The sequence below is a fragment of the Epinephelus moara genome, chromosome 20 (genome assembly GCF_006386435.1).
Source record: "Epinephelus moara isolate mb chromosome 20, YSFRI_EMoa_1.0, whole genome shotgun sequence".
NCBI lineage: Eukaryota > Metazoa > Chordata > Actinopteri > Perciformes > Serranidae > Epinephelus > Epinephelus moara.
In genome coordinates this window covers 42,643,935-42,665,302 of record NC_065525.1, presented here as the reverse complement: position 1 = coordinate 42,665,302, position 21,368 = coordinate 42,643,935, and the positions used below count along the sequence as shown (strand labels likewise).

The following is a 21,368-nucleotide window of genomic DNA, read 5'->3' as shown; positions in this document are numbered from 1 at the left end:
TACAGTTTTGCAAATTGACATGACTACTGTCGACATATGACGGCTTTTGTCTTGTGTTACTATAGTTATGTGTTTTTGCAGACATGTAAGGAATTCTTAAAATGTCATATTTCTTAAATGGAGTTTGGTGTAATATTTTCCACCTGGAGCAAGAGCAGTCTAGTTGTAGTCTTGCAGATATTGACCCTGCAAGATCCCCAAGTCTCTATAAAATTTTAGTGTGTAAATAAAAATGAACGTTGTCTTTAGACAATTCGCAAACATTTTTGAGACTTTACTTCTTTTGTTTTTTCTTAATATATTATACTTTGTGTAGTAAATTCTGTATCATCTATTTCTAGCTCTTTATCACAGCTATATGCTGTTTAAGTTTAAGATCAAACCCAGAACTCATTCTTTTTTAGGGCTGCTCCATTCAGTCGTGTAAATATTGTAGATATCCTTTGTCTCATTTTATAAAACACTCTCCCCAAATTCAGCGTCACATATCTGGTGTCTTTGGAACTGTGGGATCTCCACTAGAGTTTGACAAAAGATTTTGGCGTTTGAACAGTGTTTGGCTGCACAACATGAGCTTGTACTCACTGGGAGTGTTTAACTACGTCTCTTACCTCCTGCCTGCCGCTCAGACAAAAGAGACTGTACTACAGTATGTGTGGAACTGAAGTGTGCTCTCCCCCCCTCCCAAACCGTCCACCTTCTTACACCCTCGCTCTCCCACACTCAGCACTTCTAGAAGCTTCCTCTTCCTCCTGCTCTTCCTCCTCCTAGTTTAACCTGTGCTGCTCCTGCTCCTCCTTCCCCCCTGCAGGCTGGTGTCCCTCCGTAGTCTCCTCTCTAAGCGGCGGAGGGCCTGCTGCCCTGGACGGCGGGCGCCCCCTGCTCCCCCAAGCTGCTTCCCAGGGAAATGTCACTTTATTGTCAATGCTGCTTAACCAACCAGACCCGACCACCATCACCACCACCACCACCACCACTACCACCTCCACGTCCACCAACACCACCTCTACCGCCAACTCCACCTCTACATCCGCCATGGAGGACAAGCCCAATCATCTTGACCAAGACCACCACCTCTACCACAACCACCACCAAACCTCTGCCTTGTTTGCTGCTGCTCAGAACGGACACACAGGTAACTGACGTTTGATTCATCAATACTGGTTTTACTGGTTTACATTTAAGTGATTAAATTAAAGGTTCTGCAGGTATTGATGAAGCTGGAGGGGGACAAAGGGTTGCTGCCACCCCATTGTCTTATAGGGATAGTACAGATTTGTTGAAGTGGGGTTCTATGGGGTACTTATCCATAGTCAGTGTATTACATACAGTAGATGTCAGTCGGCACCACCCCAGTTTGGAGAAGCGGGCATGAGTCCAACATAGAAACTAAGCAATGTGCTGCTGTGGACGAGTCAGCAACAAAACATATTTAAGCCAGCTAAAAAAATCAATATCAGTGTATGCTGTATTAAGAATACTGTCACTCTGTTACATCTGTCCCTTCAAAGCCAGACTCCATTGAGAAAATCAGTGATTTAACTTTGCTGAACACTGGAGCTGCTGGTCTACTGCTGCCTCGACCAGTTATTGTGTTTGTGTTATTGTGTGGCTTTGGTGTGTTAAAGGGTTAGTTCGGATTCACCAAAGTCCCACAGTAACGCAAACTAACTAACTGATGGAAGCAGCAGTAGACCAGCAGCTCCTGTTTTCAGCAAGCTTAGATTATTGTTTTTCTCGTTGGGGTTTGGCGGCTATGAAAAGAACAAAGACAGGGAACTGTAGAAACAGGCTGTCTGATGGAATGGTAAGGCGGTGAAAATACTCCCAATGTAGCGTACACTTAGGCTGTTATTGATTTTTTTTAGGTGTTGGGAGAAGTCTGCTTTCAGGGCTTTCTGCCAGAAAAACTTTTCTTGGTGAGGTTTAAGAAAAGAGATCATGGTTTGGGTTCAAATGAAAGGAGTATTTTAGACTTGCACCAATTACAATATTTAGGGCCGATACCGATTTCCAATTTGCAGAGTGTTTGGATGGCTGATTCCGATTTTGGCTGATTATGATTTCATTTTTTTCAAACCACTTTACAGCTCACAAGATATTGCAATATATTTATATCTTTGCTTTATTAGAACATTTACTTAACATTTAACATGTATTACCAAGATACAACCAGCTTTTCAATAATCATCTCAAACAAACAAACAAAAACAGTGACATGTTTCTTTACCTGTTAAGAAACATTTTCCTTTTTGCTCAAATATAACTTCAGGTACAGTATTAAAATAAATAAGTAAAAAAGGAATATATAAATTAAAACATAGATAAATAAAATAATAATTCTTGGTGTATAGCGTTTGTGGGTAATTTCTTGAATAGACAAAAAAAGTAAAAATATCTCCTGTGCAAAATTCACACAGGTTTTTCAGGACGCGAAAGCCAGTAAGCGTGCGGACACGCGCATCTTCAGCACGCGAGCACGTGCCTCGTCAGTTTCTCCTTCTCTCTTTTGATGCGTGTGCGTGAATGATTAAGGTCAGAAGCCGCCCATGTTTCACTTCCTCACATCGCTCAAGTTGTGAGTTGCAGATGTGCGTGTGTGTGCGCTGCTGATATTACACAATGTCAATCATGCGATGCGCCGGGAATTTGACCGGCGTTTTAAATTGGCATATTTTAGACTGACCAGCCGGTTGCAGGTCATGGCTGATCACGTGAAAACTGGCCCGATTCTGAGCACTGCTGATAAATCGGTGCAAGTCTAGAGTATTTCCTAGGAAATGCAGTTGTGGTTGAACTACTCTGATCTTTAACTTAAGTAAAGGTATCAATATCACAGTGTAGAACAGTGTTTCCCACAGAATTTAAGTGTATGTGTTTTTGTTTTTTAAATGCATGTCTGTCCCTTTGTATCATTCTGTGTCTCGTTTCTAAATTCGGAGTCGGTAAACGCAGCCCAGGTGGAGCTCTCCATGAGTTCATTTTTTTCTCAGCAGCAGTTTCTGACTCACGGGGTGAATAATTGATCGATCTATACATTCAGATCAGATCGGGTCGATGGATCAGAGGAGCAGCTGCTGCAAGTGAATGCAAACTTTTAGACCCAGCAGAGTGAATGTTTAAATCTCACTTTCAATGCGCCTGACATTCTGCTGCTCTGTCTGTGCCCTGAGTGCCCTCTGTGCTCCAACAGTGAGGTGCTATAAATAACCAAACAGCTTATATATATTCCTTTAGTGCTCCTAATAAGCACTCCAGCTCCTTCAATACAAAATCTATGTGGTGGCAGATGTTTTAATCGTGGCAGGCCACAAGTCAATCAATGTGTGAAGACACTCTGTGTCCTTAAGTGAAAATTCTCAGGCATCAGCATCAAAATAAACTTTAAGTACCAAAGTAAATGTAGGTTACTCATTATGGAGAACTTCACAGTATTATGTATTATTAGCTCATAATTGTTGATGCATCCATAGGGGAAATTAAAACCAATAACAAAAACATCATAATTTCTTTGTTGATTATATTTGGTATTATTAATCACAATCCACAAAGTGAATAAAGTTATCAAACAAATGTAGTGGATTAGAAGTATAGAGTAGCAAAAAATGGAAATACTTAAGTAAATAATAAGTGCCTCGGAGTCATTGGTTTAAAATTAAAAGGATATTCTGACTCCAGGGATTTCTAGCAGATGATCTTGAAGGCAAACCTCTTCCATGTGCATGTACAGAAATATTAGCCGCTGCTTGTACTGCATGTACAGTACATTTTAAAATGTAGGTGAACCCGGTGGGAACTGAAACCCTATCTGTGGTTTTTTGGTCAGCGGTTGGCTGCATGATTGATTGGTTTCCAAAGAGTAGTCTTAAAGGAACACCCCGAGGCTTTTATTGATTTATATTGATTGATGGAGAGAGAGTGATACACCAGAACACAAACACAAAGGTTTCACACAGGATTGATTGTTCTGTGAGCGTGGCAGATATAAATTAAATACTGTATATGATGCATTCCTTTAGAGAACCTGTGAGATTAAGATTATAAAGTCAGTCCATAAATAATTAATAAGATATGCAGCATGTTGTACACACAAACGATTGCATATGAGATGAAAACAGAGAAAGGAACAAATGTGCTCTGCAGAAGGGTTGTAACGGTGTAAGATCTTACAGCAGAATTATGATTATTATTATCAGTCAGAATGACGGTTAAAGGATGAAGACAGAGAGGTTATTTTTGGTTGAACAAATGTGTTTTTACTATAATTAAAACTTAAAACAGTATGTGAAAAAGTTTCTCTTTTGAAAATTACTTAAGTCAAGGTAAGATTCTCCATCCAATTGTGTTTTATTTTACATAGATAACTGTCAATTTTCATACCACTCTATATCTTGAAACCGGCACTCCGCTGCAGCCCTCCTCTGCATTCAGTAAATTTACTCTTGTTTGCCTTTGTCAAGCTTTATTGAAGGTTCAGTGTGTAAAATTTACTGGGATTTTTTGGAATCGAGTGGTGAGGATTGCAGATTGCAACCAGCTAAACTTCTCCTGGTCAAAATTCTCTCAGTGTTCGTTGTTTGGGAGGTTTTTACCGGAAGCCGAATAGTCCACAGAGGCCACTTTGCAATTAAAACCACTAAAAACACTGAATAAAGCAGTTTCAGGTTAAAAAAAAGTGCTTATCTGATGCTCTCGTCACAGAAGGTCTGCTAATTATGGTGGCTGATGTGAAAACTTGAATGTTCCTTTTGAGAGCCAGTGTTTGGTTTGTCTTTTCTGGGCTACTGTAGAAACATGGCAGTGCAACATGGAGATCTTTACGGACAAGGACCTGCTCCCTGTGTAGATATAAACGTCTCATTCTAAGACAACGAAAACACAATGATTCTTATTTTCAGGTGATTAAACACCAAAGGAAACATACTTATAGATTATATTCCATTTCTGCCAATATATCCCCCCTAAGTCCTTCACACTGGACTCTCAATCAATATCTGCTAGAGAAACTACTATTGAATAAGAAGTTGTTTTCCTCTGTTAAATTCTAAAAAGTGATGAGTTTCCTTAAACAGTTATTACTGCAATCTGAAGACGGCATCCATCTGCTCTACATGTTAGACCTTTCTGGTGTCATTTGCTTAATTCAGTGCGATGTGTATTTTCACAAACCCTCAGTTTTCTTCGGTGCTATTTGAGATTAATGTTTATTTCTCTAAGCTGCACAAACTGTTTAAAGGCTCCAGAGTTTGAATTAGCAGCTGTAAACCTACCTGAGATAATGCATTTCCCCTCAGCCATCAGAGTGGCTTTTGAAAAGGCCGTATAGATGGTTCTTTTCTCAGGTTTGACTTTATATAACTGCATAAATATAAAGCAGATCATTGCTGAGGAAGAGGAAGTTGCTCAGTTGACTTTAAATGAAGGTTTAGTTTGATAAGAGACTGGACACAATGTGCCTTTCAGTTCAGTTGTTGCCCTTTTTCACTCACAGTGAGTTACAGCGTCGATTATCCTGCAGAAGAAACCCTCAGAGGGAACATGACTTAAATGTTCCAGACATCAAACCTGTGACATTTTCTGCTTTTAAGAAAGATTCGAACCACAAAACCTCCCTGCCACCTGCTTTCTTACCGCAGCTCACAGCGTCTGCAGAAACACGATGTGATTTCAGCTAAATGAAACACGACTTTGTGCTTTTGTTGGCCTTTAGCGAGAAGAAAATGAGATGCTAATGTTCAGTTTGTTGTCACTTTGAATAAAATATCTCCTGCGTGCGGCTTGACTGGTAGCACAGGCTTTGGCTTTGGTGAAGGGAATTCAAGCTGAGGGTCTGTAAAGGTTCAGCATCAGATATAGTACATGCATTAAGTATGGAAAGTAGTATGGAAAAGTCACAACTTGGTTCAGTGGCAATATATAATACAACAGATTATTACTAAAGATTTAGCATTCAGTAGCACTGCCAGTCAGTTACTTTGCAGGATTGATGCAGTAGTTGGTGTCACTGGTTTTAGGCAGTTTTTGAGACATTGATTATATTGTTTGCCCACCGCTGTTTTGCTTTTGCAAATTTTTTTCTTATCAACACATACGAAAATGAGAAAGCACAGTGTGTAGTTCCAGCAACAGCATTAGAGCCAGTCAGGCGTGGGCGGTATCTAATTTTTCATACCTTCATATATTCCTGAAATCTCACAGGGGTGTACGGTATATGACGGTATTAGTGTAATGTGTAAATATGCTGGTTTTTCCCTGCAGTCTCCACCTGTTGCTGCTGTTTACGTTATTCCCCCCCCACCACTTGGGACGGTATTGAAAATCAGTAGTAGGTTTGCATCAGCAGACCTGAGAGCGTGGGAGGGAGTGTGCCGGTGGAGGAGCTCAGACAGGTTGTGGAGAGCTTTGTAAGTGATGATGAGGATTTTGAAGTGGATACACTGAGGGATGGGGAGCTGGAGGTTATGAAGGACGGGGGTAATGTGGGCCCAATCCCAATACCCCTCCTTGTCCACTACCCCTTAGCCCTTGAAATGAAGCAACGAGGGGTAAGGGTTGAAATCTTTCCCTACGTCACTGCGTCAGTTACATTCACGCATACGGAACTATTTTAAACAGGAAGCCGCGAGCCATCTACATTTCAAACTGGCATCTACAATGGAGTCTCCAGTTGAGTTCATCCTACCAATCGCGTTTGCTGTATTCATTATGCTTCGTTTGATGAACGACAGACAATGAAATGATATGTACGACAGGGGACTTCTGCTAGCTAGCTAGCTAGCTAACCAGCTAACATTACGAGGCGGCATAGTTATACTAGCTGGAGTGTTATCATAATGTGAAAAATCCGACAATTTTGCAGAACAGGACAGATGACAGACGCCAGATAGTGCGAGCTAGCTAGCTAACAAGCAACCTGACAATGGTAACGTTAGCTAGCTGGCTAGCTTTCTGTCAACTCCAATCTAGACATTGTGAAAAGCAATAAAAAATTGTTATACCATTCTCTACATGAATACACAGTTATTCAGAAACGTTTTTACAGAAGTTCCATGTTTATTTGCGAAATTAATGTTATATGTACTTGTATGAACTTTTTTCCCCCGTCTCTTGCTCGGTGGTAGCCATGGCGACATCTACCCCTCGCTGTCAAGTCAGCATCTGAAATCCCTCGCTCCGAAGGGCTAGTTTCATACCCACTACCCCTCGTTATGCCCCCTACCCCTACACGCAAAAATGAATTGGGACACCCCTACCCCTTGCGGGAACACGCAAATCTAGCGGTAGGGCCAAGGTGTAGGCTGTAGGGTTGACCTATTCCGTCACAGACCAAACAATGGACAAACAAGTTAGCTACAGTTAGCTAGCAGCTAACTGGTACCATGGTGGACAACTTTACAGCTCTGTACATTTGGTCCGTCCAAAAAGTCACAGCTCTGGATGTAGATTTCTCCATGTTGTTAACGGCTTCTGTTACTTGGGGTGGACACTGGAACATGCTCGGAGCGCCTCGGCCAGTTTGGGTTGGATTGACTGTATACATGCAGCGGGAATTCGACTCCCAATCACATTATCTGGGTGTGTTAGTCCGACTTTGAGCAATTTGATTTAGTACTGACACAATAAATCGATTTTCTCTGATGTCATGTCAACGTACTGACTGAGGTAGACCAACAGTATTAAGACTGTCAAAGTAACGTTTCCTCTGTGGTAGATGTAACGTGCTAGAATAATCCTGACATGCTGTGATCTAATGTTTTCAGCTAGCTACAGCCATTTTGTTAGCGTTTCAGCCCTTAGTTGCATATTGCGGTGCTGATCGTTTTCCCCTCTGGTGGGCGGGGTTTTCAGAGTATGACGCGCTGTCTCTTTGAAACAGTTTGCTAATCGATCCATCGATTTTCTCTGATGTCATGTAAACATACTGACTAACATCGGTGTTGTCACAAGCTGGAAAATCTCCTCAACGTGGCCTCCCTGTTCCCTGGCCAGCTCAATGACGATGCAGTGAGAAGACAAAGACGCAGTGCTGCTGATAAACACTCTCCACATGATGCTGTAAAGTCAGTAATTGTGCGAGCGGCAGCTGATCCCATTGTGTTGGCTGCCATTAGATGAGACGGACCGTCATGTCAGAGCTGTAACATCAGCATGAATGCAGACTACATGCTTCGTTCAGCTGACACACACCGGCGGTGCCGTACATAGAGGAGCACACACAGAATAATTCATGCATGTAGACCCGTTTACACACACACATACACACCGCAGGTCTATCAGGATCTTCCCTCCTGCTGAGATGTTTAGTAACAGTCTGTCAGCCGCGGAGCGTTGATCCATGAACACGACTAATGCAGCTGAAGGACAGCTGTGCTGAGGGATTATAGGTGGACCTACACAGAGAGGACACACACACACATACACACACAGACGTCTTCCTCCCATCAATATTTCATTGTCCTCTGCTTTTCCCAAGAGTTTTCCTTCTCCACTAATCCCCTCTTTCTTCAGATTTGTCAGCGTTTAAACCACACACAGATGTTTGAGTGCCTGATGTGAGAATATGTGCAAAATGTTGACAGTAAAGCACCAACGAGAACACACACACATATATCGAGTAACATGCAGTAGATAAAGAAAGAAGTAAAGAAAGTACCAAGTTCACTCTGTATTAATTCTGTAGTGTTGATCTGGTGGCTCCTGCCGTGCCGTGCAGTGACACATAATGTGTATGAAACTATTTTTGTGTAGGCTGATGTCACGTTACCTACAGAGCGCTGATGTCCTCCTGCCCCACTTCTGTTTTGTTCCACTGGCTTTTAATGTTCAGTGTTATTTCTCATAATGTTTCTTTCATCAGTGTCTCTGAAAAACTGGAACATTTTTTCGGGGGAATTCTGTCTGTATTCTAAGATAAGTGGATACTGTACTGTTGTAGTGGAGAGTAAAACGACAGCTTGTCATTTCAACAAAGATTAAAGACTGTGGCTAAAACTCATGGGAAATGTAGCAGTGGAAAGCCAAGACAATTATTGTTGATGTGGCTTTGTTGTTTTAAAAGGAGGAGGGGCTGAAATTCAGAACAATCAGTGAGAGGAACCTCTTAGTCTGGCTGAAGTCAGTGGAACAGAAGCGATCTTAATAATAAAGCTGCTGGACGGTGACTCTATAAAACTCTGAAGTTCATTAATGACAGCTTGCACCAAATGATTCATAAAAATCTCTCATACTGTCGTACTGTAAACTAACTGATTTTGAAGTAATTTGCCAACAGTACCATGCTTACTACACTAACTACAGTATCCATGGCAACAAGATGATCTGGTTGCTATGCTCTGCTCTGTACAGTGTAGGTCTGTGGTCATTTACTGAGATATTTTAGGAGTTTTTATGCCTCCTCACCGGCGACAGCTGTGGCCCGAGGTATTTTGTTTTCAGGTTGTCCCTCCGTACGTCCCATTCTTGTAAGTGCGATCTCTCAAGAAAACCGTGAGGGAATTCTCTTAAAATTTGGCACAAATGTCCACTTGGACTTAATGATGAAGTCATTAGATTTTGGTGGTCATAGCTCAAAGGTCAAGGTCAGTGCGACCTTGAATCTGTCTTATTCTTGTGAGCTTGATATCTTGAGAACATCTTGAGAGGATTTTTTTTTGTTTCAAAAACATCCACTTTGAGTCAATGATGGATTGATAAGATTTAGGTGGTCAAAGGACAAGGTCACTGTGACCTTGTCCGTAGCATTCTTCTGTGTCTCAAACATGAATTGATAGAATTTGGTGGTTGGAGGTCACTTTGACCTTGCCGACATCTCATTTAGTGAACGTGATATCTCAAGAATACCTTGAGGGTATTTTGCCAAATTTGGCACAAAAATCCACTTGGACTCAAAGATACACTGAATTTGGTGGTCAAAGGTCAAGGTCACTGTGACCTGATATGTCTCATTCTCATATCTCAAGAACACCTTGAGGGATTTTTTTCCGAATTTAGCACAAATATTGACTTTGACGTAACAATGAACTGAATAGAATTTGGCAACGAAGGTCAAGGTCACTGTGACCTGATATGTCTCGTTCTCGTAAACGTGATATCTCAAGAACACCTTGAGAGAATTTCTTCTATTTGGCACAAACTTTGACTTAGACTCAAAGATGAACTGATAGAATTTGGTGGTCAGAAGTCAAGGTCACTGCCAGTCAAGGTCACACTCATTTTGTGAATGCGATGTCTTAAGGATGCCTTGGGGAATGTCATCCAAATTGACACAAACATTCACTTGGACTCAAAAATGACCAGATAAGAATTTGGTGGTCAAAGGTCAAGGTCACCGTGACACTAACAGTGGCATTCTGATTAACACGGTATCTCAAGAACACCTTCAGGGAATTTCTTAAAATTTGGCACAAACATCCACTCAAAAATAAGCTGAATTTGGTAGTTGAAGGTCAAAGTTACTGTGATCTTATGTACATCTCATTTTGTGAGTGTAATATCTCAAGCATGCCTCGAGGGATTTTTTTATTTAAATTTGGCACAAACATCCACTTTGACTCAAGGATGACCTGATTAGATTAAGTGGTCAAAGGTCAAGGTTACTTGGCGGAGGTCTGTGCTCTCCGAGTGCTCTAGTTATATTTGAATTCGTTCTGCTCACAGCTACTTCCTGTCTGTCACTGTGTACAACAGCACGCTATGACATCATCATGCTTCTTTCTCTGTCATTCTCTCTCTGTCAGAGTGTGTGAAGCTGCTGCTGTCATCCGGATCGCCTGCTGATGTCTCGGATGAAAATGGATTCACACCTTTACACTTTGCTGCCGCCCACGGCCACAGCAGGTCAGTTCATAAGGGTCTTCCTTTTGTACTGTAACTCCTCCGTCCCAGAGGCTCACGTAACTTTAACATTAACAACTGAAGGTTCGGTGATCAGGTCACTGGCCCCTGCAGTCTACATGTCAAAGTGTCCTTTGGCAAGATACTGAACTCCATATTGCTCCTGATGACTGTGTGTATGTGTTTTCCTGAACAGCAGGTGGCAGCTTGCATGTGCTGCTGTGTGTGTGTGTGTGTGTGTGTGTGTGTGTGTGTATGAATGGTGCTTGAGTTTTAAAGCGCTTTGAGTGTTTTAAGACTAGACAAGTGCTGTACGAATGCAGTCCATCTACGACCATGAAAACTTAAATAAAAGCAGAATGCAATGATTTCCAAATGCTTTTTGACCTATATTCAACTGAATACAGTACAAAGACAAGATGTTTAATGTTTAAGCTGATGAACTGTTGCCACAATTGTTTCAATTTTTAAATATTATTTAACTGTTTATTCTATAAAATGATGAATTGTCAGAATAGTAAAAAAATGCCAACCATAAGCTCCCAAAACGCCAAACTGAAACTGACATCTGCAGACTGCTTTTTTTTTCTGACCAACAGTCCAAAACCCACAGAGATTTAATCCACAACACTATAAAACAGAGAATATCATCACATCGTCACATTTGAGAAGTTTAAACTGCGAAGTGTTTGGTATTTTACCTCAATAAAAGTGGAGTCCTGCGGGGATCAACAGATGTGAAGTCCGGCGGCCGCTGGTGGCGAGTGGAGCTAGCTGCTAACAGCCACTGCTGCAACTATCAAACTCCACAAATCCATTCAGCAGCTCCACCATCCACAGTCAGACACACACGGCTGATGCTGCTCCGCTCTGACTGTTTCTGCTGGCTACTGAAACATCCTGGTGCAGACTATTTACTGGAGTTTACCAGCCTGTTGCTCATGCTGCATTTGAAGATAATTATCAGCACGGCTGTTCTCAGCTTTCAATGACCGATAGTCCACCACTAACATTTTCCTTACGTCTCATCAACGAAAATAACATTGATATTGTTTTAGTTTTATCATCAAGATCTATTTTTAACTCATCATTGTCTCGTTTTTATCATGTTAAAAAGGTCATTGATGAAAAATATTTGGCAGCGAAACACTGCCTTGTGGAGACAAGTGTCAACTGTCATCTAATACTGTTCTTAACGCTCAGTTTGGGGACTTGACCTCTCTCCTCTCATGTGTCATTGGCGCTTGAGATCACAGAACATGTTAGTGAGTCTGATATCATCTCATTTTTTTATGTCTTTCTAATCAATGACTCATGACACATATTTCTGCTGTGAGACGAGCACAGCTGGAACCTCCCATGTGTGAAATTCGACCGTGAGCCCAGTGCCGGTAACCATGCTCAATGTGCCTGCTGTCTCTGTACTGTCACCGCACCGGGATCAGCTGGCGTGTTTGTGACACACAGTATAGACTGTCAGGTTGAGACCAGCTCTGCATCACTGCTGAAGCTTTATGGGGTGATTTCCCACAGCTACAGTCACCTCACCTCAACTGGTCAGCTGTCACCACGGCCTCATTTCACTCTGCTGATTGGGAGTTTATCATTGAGCTCTCATCATTAATTATTAACGACATCTGCTCCAGCAGTCAGTTCTGATCACTCGTATTGATCCTGATGCTTACAGCAGGAGAGGCTGTCAACTTTAGTGAAATGTGTGTGTGCGCATGTGTGTATGTGTGTGATTGTGCGCGAGCCAAAAACACGATGCCCGGGACCAGCTGGGGAATGTGCAGTGTTGTAATATCTGATCACAGTGTTATTTATAGAGCGGGAATATCCAAAAGGCATGCTGACACACACACACACGTACACACACATGCACTGAGTTTATTTTATGGGGTTCACTGTTTTTTCGGTGGTCGTGACTCAGACTCGTGTCAGGAGACGGGCTCAGTTTTCCTCAGATGATCTGCTCTCTGGTTGGAGGGCTGATGTCTTCTCTTGTCTCTGAACAGGTGGTGCTCCCACTCACAACTGTAGTGTGTGCATGAGTGTGTAGTTACTGTATTGTGTGATATCAGGTATTTGTTTTGGAGCATGACCTTTTAACTGCTTTTTCTTTATAATGCTTAAAATGGGGGTCGGCAACCTGCGGCTCATCAGACCGTCTCCAGTGGCTCCCTGTGGCTTTGACATAAAATTAACTGGGAATAATAAGTTATTTTTTAATATTCAGATTTTAATTTGTCATTGTTGTAGGTCTAAAGTTGATTATTGCATTCTACAACTGTAAAAATGTGTAGTCTATGCATCGGATTAAAAAATGTTCTAACATTTCATTCACTAAAATGTGCGTCATTCATCTACGTCCTGGAGCCTTTTCCCCTAAATTCTGCCGAACTTCAGTAGCCGTGTCTGCCTGGTGTCTGCCTGGTGTCTGCCTGGTGTCTGCCTGGTGTCTGCCTGGCAAGGTTAGCTCTGGATTTCAAATCCAAAAAAGTAAAAGTCTTGGAGGAAAATAGAGGATTTAATAATGTGTGGACAGATTCATTTGCTGCAAAGTACTAAAGAATTATCAACAGCCCACTGCAGAGGAGCCACCTCGTCTTAAATCATATTAATGAATGTTCATTTAGACTTAATAGGCTGTTACCTTTATTTAAATATTTATTACTGGCTCTGTTAATAGTCAAGGTTACCGACCCCTGACCCAAATCAATAACAATGTTTAGGAAATATATTAACCTGATAACATTACTGTGCATGAGCTGGTAAAACAAACATTTTTCGTAATATTCCTGGTTATGAAAGCGTTGTATTGAACTAAAAAATGTGAACCGTATTATCAAAGATGACAGTTACAGTACATACAAGATGACTGCAAATACTGCAGTGCTAGATTTCACTGGAAATTAAAGGGGAACTAATGTTTTTTTCAACCTGGGCCCTATTTTCCAATCTACTTTTGTCTAAATGAGTGATAGGATGTTCAATATGTGACATTTCTCCAGTACGAAGCTAGGGCTGACCTGCCTACAGCCCGTGAGCGCGCACTATATTAAATAATAGGGCACTCTGAAATCTCACATCTCGCGAGATTTGAGTTGTTGCAGGAGTTACCCCTGAAGCTTACAAACGCGAGGAGTTACTGTGTTTGGAGTAGTCATGGTTGAATTTTTACCTGATTTTGACCAACTGGATCTGGATGAGCCATTTGAATTTAATTATCGACCAGTAATAGATATATATTCTCCTCCTTCATATTTGAGCTAATGTAACATGTAACTGTACGTGTATAGTATGTATGTATTTATATGTATGTTGGTACATGTGTTTCTAACGTTGCTCCTCCCTCCAGCTGTGTGGAGGTGCTGCTGTCTGCAGGAGCTGCTGTGGACTCGGCGGCGGCGGGGGGACAGACTTCCCTCTTCCTGGCCTGTGAGGCTGGACAGCTGAACTGCGTCCGTGTCCTGCTGAGCGCCGGAGCCGATCGCTCGCGCACCACAACGGTAAGTCTGTGCTGCCAGGCTGGGCCATTGGCCGTGCATGTACCACATCAGGAAATCAACTTTGAGGACTTGTAGGGGTGTAATGATCCATCAGTGTGGATCGATATATTGATTCAATGACCAGCGATCCAGTATCATTGATGCAAAGCGAAAACACTGATCCATATCATCATCTTTATATTACGCCTTTATTTTGAAATTCTGTGTCACCATCAAACGTTACTTACTGGGGAATAAATCAGCAGTGTGGTACTAATTTTGATTTCGAGAGAGCTTTCTGACAGAAAGTCCTGAAGGTCAACTTATCCCATGTTCTGTTTCATGTTAGTGGAGTCAATAATAATTTATATTATTTATGTGTTGTTTTATCGTTTATGGCAAAGTTAAAGAAGAACAAGGTGGCAGCTTCTTCTATAACAGACTGTGATAAATGACCATGTGATATCGTCTCATATTGATCACAGGCCCCTGAATCGGATCGAATGGAAATCGTATCATCACAGACTTCGTGATATCGGCAAATATCGTATCGTTGTCCAAAGAATCGCTATGATATTGTATCATGATGAAACTGGTGATTTACACCCCGACTGACTTGGTACAGTAAGAAAACCCCATGAAGAAGGCAGCTCTACATTTTACCTGGATTCTTGTCTCTAGATTAGATTTATATTTTGAGTTATGGCACAAATGTGTCTGACATCTAGGGTTTTACTGAAAAAAATAGTCCTAATTGGGTTTATAGTTTTAAATTTTAACTTAAATTTCAGGACCTTGATCTGACTAAAAACTGTGTCTGTAAATGGAAATTTTCCCTATTTTTTGTGTATAATTTGTTCAGTTTAAATCCATTTGACACACTCAGAGCTCAGAGCAAATATGAGGTCAAAATCCCTTCACATAAGCGAACAGACTCGTCCCCTGGTTTCCTTACTCATGCTGGAATATCTCACACTTTCTCACTCGTTACTAACACTCCACATAGTTTCACACTCATCCTGCTTCACAAGTGCTCTCAGGGGGTTTGTTCATCCGATTGGTGCAAGCTAATTAATGTATGGGCTTCCTGGGTCTCCATGGTAACCATAGGGGCCTGTTGGTTGCCGTGGAATCATGTGATGAGAGCCTATATTTAGTTAGTGTACCTGCTTTTGTTCCACATTTAGCCTGGCTCCCCTGCTGAACCAGAGGAGCTGCCAAAAGTCTCTGTAGCATATCTGACCTCTTCAGCACAGATGTATTTTTAGACAGCAGAAAATGTTGGCCAGTGTGTGTCGGGTCAGACGTAATGATTTACCATGGAGGAGGAGCTCTGAGCAGGGTGAAGAGAAAACATGCAGTATTTTTTACCCTGGTGCTCATTTTGGATTTTTAAAGCTGATTAAAATTATTTTAAAACAACAGTATAAAAATTAGGGTAAAAAGTGGGCTGCTCAGGTTTTTAATTACTCAGCTGCATAATTAGCAGCTGATTTGCATTTTCCCATTTTGTCTTTTCCACCTCTGTTACCAGAACCAGTTTTGGTGCTTTCTTGTGGAGTGGAGGAATAAAACAGTCCGGGGTCGACATTGTCATATTTTGGGCGGCATGGTGGCGCAGTGGTTAGCACTGTTGCCTCACAGCAAGAGGGTTCCTGGTTCAAGCCCACAGTGGGGGAGCCCTTCTGTCTCCCTGTGTCAGCGTGGGTTTCCTCCAGGTGCTCCAGCTTCCTCCCACAGTCCAAAGACATGCAGGTTAATTGGTGACTCTAAATTGTCCGTAGGTGTGAATGTGAGTGTGAATGGTTGTCTGTCTCTATGTGTCAGCCCTGTGATAGTCTGGTGACCTGTCCAGGGTGAACCCTGCCTCTCACCCAGTGTCAGCTGGGACAGGCTCCACCCCCTGTGACCCCTAACAGGATAAGTGGTTACAGAAAATGAATGAGTGAAGACCATAATTGTCAGACTCCTGTGATCAATAATGAAAATAAACGTAAGCTGCGGCCCTGATATGAACCTGTGTGTGACATGAGTGGATGTCTCCCAACGTTTCTTGACTTGTAATCAAATTATTGCGTGACGTTCCTCCCTGAAACGCAGCGTGAGAAGCAAATCACATTTGTTCTACTTGGTACAAACATTAATGATACAAAAGACTCATTTCATATGAATGAACGTCAGTCTGAGAATTTTGTATTTACTGAGCAGTAAATCATTTTTACCGCTCTGCAGGACGGCTTCACGGCTCTCCACGCAGCGGTGCGCTCCGGACACGTGGACACGCTGCGTCTACTCCTCTGCCACCCAATTCAGGGTGACACCACTGTGACCCCTGACCCCCCCGCCACCCTGGCGCTGCCTGCTGCCCTGCTGAACCACGCCAACAGTGACGGCTGGACGGCTGCACACATGGCTGCCGCCCTGGGCCTCAAGGTGAGAATGAGCCGCCACAAAATGTGATGATGAATCATCTGCCTGTGTGTGATGTAACATGGGTCGCTCACAGGGCTGTTACCTCAGTGACACAGCGTGACAAACTGCAGAGCTTTTCAGCCTCTTTCAGCTCATTGTTTTGGCTTCATTTACTGTGTAGGTTAAGATCTGATCATACCTAACAAAAGGCTGCCAGAATATTGGCTTCACATTCAGCAGATGGAGAGTAACACGAGTCTGAAGCCCAGTTCAGATCAGAGACTCGTGACAAGAGGAGTTGAAACAACTGCTACAATGTTCCAAAAACCTGTGAGTTCACACTAATGGGACAAGAGAAGACGGTGTATCGTCTCCAAAGCAACGACCCATTTACCTACATTCTAGCTTCAAACATTTCAGGCTTATTTTGTGGCTGAATATAATTTGTAGCTTCTTAAAATATGAATGAGGGTAGTGATAGTGAGATACTGGCTGCAGCTGCATTTGTAGTAGTGATAAGATGGTGAAAACATATGAGCTGTGTTTATATGAATACACCACAATAAATCAGATAACCAGCACTGATTAATCAGTTTGTGAATATGTGTGTGTGACGTGTGTATGCACAGTCAGCAGCAGCAGCAGCAGTAACAAGCTGCGTCACAGGGCAGAGTCCTGCACTGGTCCATTTTTGAAAACCTGCACCCGCCCATACCCATAAAGCTCAGTACCAGAACTGACCTGTTACCAGTCATTATGTCTAAGTCAAAGCCACACCTGTTAATAAAAGTCCTGCGACCCGACCTGCACCTGTGATCAAACCCCCCAGGCTCCAGTCCCTCACATTAAGCTGGTTCTCCGTTCTTGAATTGGACGTCTCTTTGACTGGATGGTGAAAACATTCAATCACTGCCAGGTTAGGAAACATGTTAGCATGCTCCTTCCACCACCATCAAACCTCCAAAGGATCCTCCTTGGGTGTCTTGAACTCCATGCAGGCTGCCACCTCATCCTCGGGCTGCAAAGTTTCATGGCTGGAGTCCTCCACGTCGGTGACCAATGTGACCACGGGGTCAAATGTTACACTTGTGTCGCTGACTTTCAAAATAAAAGGAACTGCGGCTTAATAATAGAGATTAGTTAAAATAAAAAATAGATTTTTGTTCTCACCCACTGCCCGCCCGTGTGTGGGCCAGTTACACAGCTTTTTGTGGGTTACCTGTTGGCTACCTGACCCGGTGCAGGACACTGTCACAGGCAGCACCATCAGCTGGCTTGAGTTGAGCTGAGATGGACCACTTCACACCACTGCAACTTTTCTCTGGAACGTTCTAAAACATTTTCATCTTGTCCCAAATCTTTGGTCTGAACTGGGCTTAAATGAATGCTAATGTTGCTTTGTGGCTGCTGGGTGTGTAAATAGGCAACTGCTCGCTAATATGTTAGCATTTACTTTGCAAACTGAGAATGTATCAGTGATGTGTGTCTTCTGTCTCCCACTGGCCAAAAAACTAATTCTCAGCGATGCCACATGGAGTCAACCTCCTGATCTGCTGCTGTTCTGCAGTCTGTAAGATAATGTTGAAATGTTTCCTCTCTCCTGTGTCCTCGTGTCCACTACGCTGACTCTGTCCAGTCCCTGCACTTCCACTAATGTCCAGCCCTGCCATCAGTCTCCTCAGCAGCAGGGTAATGGGACAGCTGACCTTGCTGGCTGAAACGTCCGGCTCAGCTTAAACAAATGCAGGAGACAGAGACACCAGACTAGACTGCTCCACACTGAGTGTCTGACTTGAATATAAATGAAGACCACCACTCACTCATTGATCCGTGCTTTCATAAAACACAAGAGCCTGTGCTGCTCGTGTATGTGGTCACACACCCTGAACTGTGCACATGCTCATTACTGATCGTTATCTGTGTGTGTGTGTGTGTGTGTGTGTGTGTAGGACTGTCTGGAGGTGCTGTGCAGCCACAGTGAACAGGACATCGAGAGGAGGGATAAGTGTAATCGCACCATTCATGACGTGGCGACTGATGACTGCAAAGATCTACTTGAAAACCTCCGTGAGTGTGTGTGTGTGTGTGTTTGTGTGTGTGTTTGCACATGGGTTTTATGCCTTAAAGATGAATTCTGCTACTCATTATTGCATCATAACAAAAAACATTGAGCAGTGAGACGATCAGACAGGTTGTAAAATACAGATGGAGGGCCACAGTTTGAGTCATGACCATATTAACAACATTCCCAATATAAACCAGGGAAGCAGAAGATGTCACAGTGGTTTGTAAGATGTGTCTGTTTTATTTCCTCTCTCAACTTTTTACCGACTGATCAATCAGAAATTTACAAAGCATGTACTGTAATGTAATTACTTTATTGTCAGTGGTATTATATTTACTTAAAGCTCCAGTGTGTAGGATTCAGGGGGATATATTGGAAGAAACTGAACATAGGGAGCAGATCCTTGTCTAAGTAGATCGCCATGTTTCTATAGTAGCCCAGAAAGGACAAACCAAACACTTGCTCTAGATAGGGCCATTCATGTTTTCACGTTGGCCACTCCAACATGAGAGCATGGAAAACGTTGTCTTTAAATGTGAAACTGCTTCATTTGGTGTTTTCACCGTTTTTAATCAGCTGATCTGTTTGTTCTGGAGAGGAAGAGGTAAACCTTCTTCATGTCTACGATGAACACGTGTATGCCATGCCAGCAGCCTGTCTTCAACATGCCAAACAGAATTGGAGAAACACTGAATTGTAACTTGGTTTTGGAGAGGGAGCGACAAAACCTTTTGAACATCTGGATTTTGAGTTATCAGAGAAAATAGGTGAGCACATATTAGCAGGTCCACCTCTGTGGATAATTCGGCTTCCAGTTAAAACTTCCTGGTTGCAATCTGCAGTCCTCACAGATTACATAAAATCCCTCTAAATCTCACACACTGGACCTTTAAAGAAAATTTACAAGTACTAAGAAATAAGCAAGATATATAGGGCTGGTTGGATGGATGAAATCAGTATTACAATATCATTTTTATGTACATACACATATAAGACACATCATTAGAGGATGTTTTTTACATTTGAATTTAATGTTGCTTTTTGAGTATTGTAACAGAATCAGTTGCATTATATTATATTTAACATTATATTACATTTAACATGATACAGTCAGTATTCACCGCATCACTGTCTAAAATAATCCATAAAAGCAAAGCCTCATTTGGCTCCAGGTAGTTATTAAGTTCAACATTAAATCATTGAACCTACTGTGACACTATTTTCTCCTCTCCTCTCCTCTCCTCTCCTCTCCTCTCCTCTCCTCTCCTCTCCTCTCCTCCAGACTCGTACCGGGTCCTGGTGCGTCTCCAGTGTTCAGGTGGAGGAGGAGCGGGATCCATGTGTCCCGTGGAGGCCCTGGAGGAGGAGGCGAAGGGCGTCACCAGCAGCCAGTTGGTGCTGGGGAGAGTCTCTGTGGACCGGTCGATGCGTTGGTGTCAGCTGGGCTCCACCCTCAGACACGCCTTCACCTCCTACCTCCAGACTGTCTGTGGGGAGTCTCTGATGGCCAGGGAGGAGGCGCCACGCCCACCGCTAGGCCTCAGTCCCGCCAGTGTCGCCTCCATCCTTATTGGTGAGGAGACATGTGTTTATGTTTATTTAACTCCTCCTTTCCTTCCTTGACCCTTTCTTTCTCTTCTCCATCCTTTACCTCCCCCTTATCAGTCCCCACAGACCTCCATGTTAAAATGTTTACAGCCTGGTACAAAAAACAGTTTTGGTCTCTGTAGCTAATTTAAACATTCATATCAACTGTACAGTGGCTGATGTTTTATATAACTCACCTGTTCACTTTTTATTAATGCTTAAATTTACACATAGTGAAGGCTGTGGCTGCTTTAGTGACAGGCTGTCTGCAAAGCGTCACCACAGTCTGAGTCAGATCCACCTCTTGCTCAATATGGTCGCTTCAGGCTCCAAAAAAACAAGATAGCAACAATCGAAATGCCGAACCTGAGGCCTCAAAATGGGAGCTGATAATCCAATAGGTGACGTCACGGTAGCTACACCGTTATTTAATACAGTCTATGGTGTGGACCCAGAGGATGGAGAGGGATGGCAGGTTAACAAGGGACAGCGCCCCCCCTCGTCCCTCCTCACATTGCTTACTGCACATAAGGAGAGACAAAGAAAACAATGCGACACTCAGAACATATTTTTTAAGAAATTAACATCTTGCAGTACCTGAGACTAATATTAGTATATAGTGGATTCTTTTAGGGAAAATCTCTTAAATACGAAATGCATCATAAAAAATAAAAAAATGATTTATTTATCATTAAAAATGAAATAATGATAATGAAATAAGAATTATAATAATAGTATAATAGATAAAATAATAAAAAATATTGATAATTAAATAATAATATGATAATAGTTTAATGAATAAAATGATGAAAAAATAAAATACTCGTACTCGTACTCGTCGTCCTCCGCTTTTCCGGTCCGGGTCGCGGGGGCAGCAGCCTCAGCAAAGAAGCCCAGACAGTCCTCTCCCCAGCCACTTCCGTCAGCTCTTCCGCGGGAACCCCAAGGCGTTCCCAGGCCAGCTGGGTGATGTAGTCCCT

At 42.5% G+C, this 21,368-nt stretch overlaps 1 protein-coding gene across 1 annotated transcript in view; it reads left to right on the top strand.

Annotated features, from left to right (window-relative positions):
• Window positions 1-21,368, top strand: part of cttnbp2 (cortactin binding protein 2) — a 154,585-nt gene that overhangs the window by 93,767 nt on the left and 39,450 nt on the right. The window contains exons 5-10 of the mRNA XM_050072839.1: window positions 812-1,135; window positions 10,737-10,836; window positions 14,195-14,345; window positions 16,557-16,757; window positions 18,686-18,803; window positions 20,084-20,374. Coding sequence (XP_049928796.1) covers window positions 812-1,135; window positions 10,737-10,836; window positions 14,195-14,345; window positions 16,557-16,757; window positions 18,686-18,803; window positions 20,084-20,374 — 1,185 coding nt within the window. The remainder of the gene's footprint in view (window positions 1-811; window positions 1,136-10,736; window positions 10,837-14,194; window positions 14,346-16,556; window positions 16,758-18,685; window positions 18,804-20,083; window positions 20,375-21,368) is intronic.